This window comes from Plectropomus leopardus, chromosome 20 (assembly GCF_026936395.1).
Source record: "Plectropomus leopardus strain MGB_pleo_1.0 chromosome 20, ASM2693639v1, whole genome shotgun sequence".
NCBI lineage: Eukaryota > Metazoa > Chordata > Actinopteri > Perciformes > Serranidae > Plectropomus > Plectropomus leopardus.
The window spans coordinates 10,704,834-10,710,833 of NC_142195.1; the positions used below are offsets into that span (position 1 = coordinate 10,704,834).

At 37.7% G+C, this 6,000-nt stretch overlaps 1 protein-coding gene across 3 annotated transcripts in view; it reads left to right on the top strand.

Moving 5' to 3' along the window:
- Positions 1-4,267, top strand: part of ccbe1 (collagen and calcium binding EGF domains 1) — a 72,775-nt gene extending 68,508 nt beyond the window's left edge. For all 3 annotated transcript variants that reach the window (XM_088070918.1, XM_042509326.2, XM_042509328.2), the window contains 2 exons: positions 2,283-2,318; positions 3,780-4,267. In XM_088070918.1, the coding sequence (XP_087927044.1) occupies positions 2,283-2,318; positions 3,780-4,055 (312 nt within the window). In that variant the 3' untranslated portion in view covers positions 4,056-4,267. The remainder of the gene's footprint in view (positions 1-2,282; positions 2,319-3,779) is intronic.
- Positions 4,268-6,000: the final 1,733 nt, after the last annotated feature.

A 6,000-nucleotide genomic window follows, 5' to 3' on the forward strand; every position in this document is an offset into this window, starting at 1 on the left:
CTTTGCCTCCCTGAGAAGCCTAAAACGTTAAAAGTGCTGAAAAAAGTGTCTCCAGCAGATGGTTAAGCCTCAGATTAGGGAGGAAAAATGCAGATTCCACAGTGGATACAGTGGTATTTGTGTTTACATTTTTCATTTTCTAACTTTTTTTTAATAAACAAGATTTGCTCTAACCTTCTCACTCATTTTGTAATATTTGTGAAAGAGAAAATCAAAGCTGCTGTTTTAATTAGTGAAGAAGCTGTGGCAACAAAGGCAGAACAAAGATGAGCTACAAATGAAAAAGGGCCTGTTAAAATTAAAATTCGACTTTCCATCAATCTTTTGATGGTATTTGGGTTGTGCAGTGAGAGTGGTAAGGTTTTCCTCCTCATGGAGCAGCCTCTAGCTCACCTGCTAGAGTGTGCGCCCTATATGCTGAGGCCTTTGCAGCGCCCAGGGTTTGATTCCAGCCTGTGGCCCTTCGCTGCATATCATTCCTCCTCTCTCTCCCACATTTCCTGTCAATCTACAAAGGCCCTATAAAATAAAGGGAAAATACCCCAAAAAATAATCTTGAAAAAAAAAAAAAGTTTATCCTCCTCAGTGCCAAGGCTGACTTTTGATTAGAAACTGAAGCTCTGTGATCCAACAGGACGTCAAAATTAAATTAGCCTGGGAGCAGTTGAGGTAGTTCAGGCAGCTAATATGTGGTTAACTTTGAAGCATTATTATACCTGAAAGTGATCGTAATCCGACAGAGATCTGGCTTTGATGGCATAACACAACTAGAGTTAAAATCATAAAAATACCCCTTTTCAGAGGTTGAGATTTGCAACCTGTGGCTACATGCTGGGGAAGACTCTCAGTCATTCAGGTCATGGTAATTCTGAGTGCTATTTCATAAATCCTGCAACTCCCCACCAGTCAGTTAGCACTGAAGATGAGAGGTCTTCAAGACACTCAAGCAAATCCAGTTGCCTACAATATAGCGCTTAAAACAACCTTTTGCTAAGTGTGAGGTATAAAATTCAGCTAGCTGCCATTTTTGTAGGATGTTGATGTTTAGGTTGTGACTTTGGGTGACCAAAATTTAATGTCAGCGTATCAACATTTAATGCAAATCACTTTGTTGTAGAATTCTGATGACAGATGTGATATTTCGTTCTATTTAAGTTGTGTTGTTAGAAAAAATCACGCCGTCATCTTGACATAGAAGAACAACGTTTAGTTGTGAGGAGACCGCAACTTCAACGTCTTCAAATCGTTATAATTTTAACAGCCACGACACGTGAAATTCTGATGTCATTAGACATTTAAAATCAGACATTCATTTCAACCAAAATTTGACTTCTTTGTGTCATAGAGACATCCAGTGTCTGCTTGGAAAGCTAAGGAGAATCTTGTGTTGGCTCTTGGATCTTGTTATACCCGTAACGCTGTTTGCTTAGCTTTTGGATCACGTATGGAACAACTTAGGTGCATCTGCTTTGTTGACGCAGTACCTTGGTATTCTCTCACTACAGCGGGGATGTTTGTGTGGATAGATTGGAGGTTGATGGGAATCTGTCTCTCTGAGTAACAAATCCAAACCATCTGCCAAAACACTCACAGCCCCAGTGTGACCCTGAGCCTGGCTAACAACCTCAGCGACCAGGTCAATGTGTGTGTGTGTGTGTGTGTGTGTGTGTGTGTGTGTGTGTGCGTGTGCGTGCGTGCGTGCGTGCGTGCGTGCGTGCGTGCGTGCGTGCGTGCGTGCGTGCGTGCATATGTATGTGTGTGTGTGTTTGTGTTTATGTGTGCGCGCTACCGAAGGTCAACTGCCTGCCATAATACTTCACAGTCAAGCTACATGTACAGTATGTTTAATTTTACATGAGCAGCAGGCACTTTTTTTTACTGTTACACACAGTGGACACAGTTTCAGGAATAGTGCCACATTTTGGGAGATAAACCTAAAGGAGGTCGTTACGACTCTCAGACATAAATCAATGTTCTCTTCTAACTCTGGGCAAAAAAAGTGAATGAGCTTTTTTCCCCAAAATGTTCAATCTTTTCCTCTGTCTGGCTGAGGGAATAGTACAAAATCTAATCTGATTTTAATCTTCCATAAAATATGTTTCTTTAAAATTATATGCTTGCTTATTCAGCCATTTGTGGTTACCCTCATCCTGATCTCAGATTTCTCTCCTTTCCTCTCGCTCTTTAAAAAAACTTCCCTAACTAGAATTATATGATTTTTTTTCATGCCCCCCCCCTCAACTGTAATTCATATAAGCTAAATATTTGTTTTGTTTCCCCAGGGGGACCGAGGAGCTCCTGGGCCTGTCGGACCACCAGTAAGATTCTTGCTATGTGTTGATGCCATACTATTGTAACTTGTTAGCATTATCCAGAACAATACAAGTGAACTAAAGCATGAGTGAAAAACAGACCACTATGGATTCTAAAAGACACAGTTAATGATTCTGTCAAATTCAAAGTAAATAGTATCCAGAACAGAGTAAGCATTATCCCCTTACATAAACACTGATGGTTCTAACATTAACAAATCATGAGAGAAAGTCATGAGCTGTAGCCCACAGCTCGTTGATCAGCTAGATTTCTGTTGGGATAAAAATAGTCACATGAGAAATGTAATCTTTCCATGAAATGCAGAGAAACTTCACGACTCATTTCCACATAGCTCTTTGTACGTGTGCGAGTCAACCCAAAAACCATTGATTCCTATGGAAACCCCTGTGAGCTCTGATGTGTTTATGAACTCCTTCACTTTTTTTTGTCCTGAATGTGCCTTCAGTACGTTAAATAATCTGAACTCTGTATACTGTACCACAGGAAGTTAACAAAAAAACAAATCAGCTAACTGATTGATGAATGTGATGCAGCACTATTTATACATTTTTTCCAAGAGAACAGTTTGATGGCATGGCGAGCTAACATTGGTAGCATGCTAGCTTTGTAACACTGTGAATGCGTAGTGGATCATATGTCTTTCAACAAAATTTTTCACAAAACTGGCCACACACCCTCAGGCTGACCTCCTCACTTATATGCCACCATGCATTATTGGTCCTGTTTTTGTCTCTGTGCTCCTTATAGATGTTTAATATTACCGAGACACGATGGCGTTTAATTATTTTAATAGATGCTTGCCTTGCGCATATGAGGGGGTGAGGGGTCAGATACGAAAGACATGAGGCAAAAATGTCCAGAAAACTATATTTATAAGTCTCTCAATTATGTATTTAAAATCATGTTACAGAAAAAAAATATATTTTTTTAGCACATTCTTGAGGTAATTTTCTTGTTTGTTGTTTGTTTGCTTGTTTGTTTTTATTGAACTTATTTTTTCAGGTGATTATCTGATAAATTTTTACTAATTTCTTGCTAATTTTTGGGCCATATATTGTTGAGTTGCTTGTCGCCCTTACCCATGGTTCTGAAAAAAATCAAGCCAATTTGCTCAGGTTTCAAAGGGTTAATTTGTTTGCTATGGGGGTCTTCTGCAGTGTGGGTCTATGGGGAAAAGTCTTTTTGGGATGCAGGTGATTATTTGAGGCTTTCCTGTGCGGCTGGTACTGGTACATGTGCAAATTCTTCAAGATTCTATCCATCTGTAAAGAGATACATTTCCCTGCATTATACACAGGGGGTGTCCTCCGTATACTCAATGGAAATATCAATACAAAACAAAATTGTACGGAAATGAAGTGTTAATTATATGCTCACACATAATTTGTAAGATAATAAAATAAATATTTGTTAAATAATTCGTTTTTGTTGTACTCAACCCGCAGGGCCCTCCAGGCTCCTTTGATTTCTTGCTTCTGCTGATGGCGGACATCCGTAACGACATCGCTGACCTGCAGAGCAAGGTGTACGGTCGCCCGCTGCTGTCTCCAGGGGAGGATTTTCCTGCCGTCCCTGACAGCTGGAGGGACCATCAGGACAATGTGGATATAGGCTCAGGTGAGGAGTACAAAGAAGCTCCACCTCGAACAGGTGGAGGGTCCAAGAAGAACAGGAAGAAGAAACCAGTGCGAGAGAGAACGGACTTTGACTTGAATAATTAAAGAGGGTGGGTTTAGATAATGTAAGGTGTAAATATTGAGGTGGTTTGCTTTTTTATTTAAACAGAATGTACTGTATGCCTTTAAATCACAGATGTTTATTTTTGTATGATAAATGAGAGTTTGTGTGAATATTTTTTAACTAATGAGGACTGTGCAGATGCATGTTTTTTTTATACTTTTTTTACACATTAAACAAGCCTCTTGTGCACGCAGTTTTTACCTCTTTATCAATTTAATTGGCCACTTATGTACACAGACAAAGGTTTTTTGTCTGTTTTTTTGCTGTTTTATAATGTGTTTATTCCAAAATACACATATGCAGCAAAAATCAAGAATGGAAAAGATAAGAGAAAAAAGACAGAGCAATTATGCATACAAGCAGGTTATAAAAAGAAACGTATATGTAAATTAATACATTAAACTGAGGTGTTGGATGGCTCTGTGGATCATAGATGACTGATAGTTTTCCACCAGAGGGAGACATTCTCTAAAAAATACTAAATTCTCAGCGACTTCACATAATCAAGTTCTGCTCTGCAATATTGAAATAAATAAATGGCTGACGAATGAATCTTACATTACAATGTGATAACTCAATCTGATGGTAAAAAAGGCAGAATTTCCAGCGATGCTTCTATTGACTTTTCAGATTTTAAGTCGCATTTAATCTTTTTCAAGGCTAAAGACAATCAGGATATTTACTTAGATGAGCAAACTTTTACATAGTCCCTGTAAAGAAAAAGATATGAAAATAATATTTATCTTGGCTTATCATACAGCTCATCCTGTGGCTGAAATACATGCATCTTTGGTGTTTTTGGTAAAAAGGTCAACTTGAAGTCCTTCTATTAGGCTTTTTACGCAGTATACAAACATTCAATAGATGGATTTCAATACTGTATAATGGTAGTGATAAGCAACCATAAGTGTTTATCGCACAGCATTTGCCAGCAATTTTTACTGATGTGATGGCAAATTTTATCTTACTACAGTTCTGTTTTACTATATTGTCATTATCTGTCTCTACACCAGCCTCCCTTTAAAAATGCCCACAGGTGGAATTAAGATTGCAAACTAGGAGGGCATACAGTCGCAGTAGCGTTAACAGGTAAATTACAGATGTCCCTAACTATTAACCTTTTGAAATATGTTCAAAAATCATGTTTAACTGTATAAGTGAAAAATCCAACAACAGCAGTAGGATTATACAATTTAACATAACTTGTTGCCATCATCCACGTTATTCTCACTTAGCATAACAATTTGTCAGAGTTACTGAGGGCTGTGAAATCATAGCTGGGAGAGTTTGAACATGTTTGGCCTCTGAGGTAAGAATAAGGTTTTAGCATCAGGCTTCCAGCTGTGGTTTGGACGTTGTTTAGCCTTTTCTGAAGTCATAAATTTTGTTTTTTCATCCTCACTTTTTGTTCACCCTGGTCTTTTTTTCACTCATAACTTACATTTATTACTCTGTCCTTTATTTGGATGAAGAGAAGTTGCAGATGTAATCTCCCGGAGCTTGTTTAAGTCATTTTTATTTTCAAAAATAACAAGAACATGCAATCAAATTGAAAAACATGCCACTGAGGACACCTTCAGTCTTGTTTTACAGCACAGATCCGAGGCTTTTATGTTTCCTGCTTTTCAACAAAGTGGTATATCAGGTGAGTATATGAGAACTTTTATTTTTTTTACACATATCCATTAATCAAAACAATTTCTAAAGCTCAATTATCATTATTATTTATTCTCATTGTTTTATATAGACGTTATATAATCTTGTTGTCTACTAAATAACAAGTACTTTCACTGTTGATAGCCTACCTTAAGTATATTTAGCTGATTATTCTTATAAGGAAGAATTTAAGTGCAGTGCTTTAACATGTCACGGAGAATTCTTTACTACTTTTCCTAAGTAAAATATCTGAATACTTCTTTAATTACT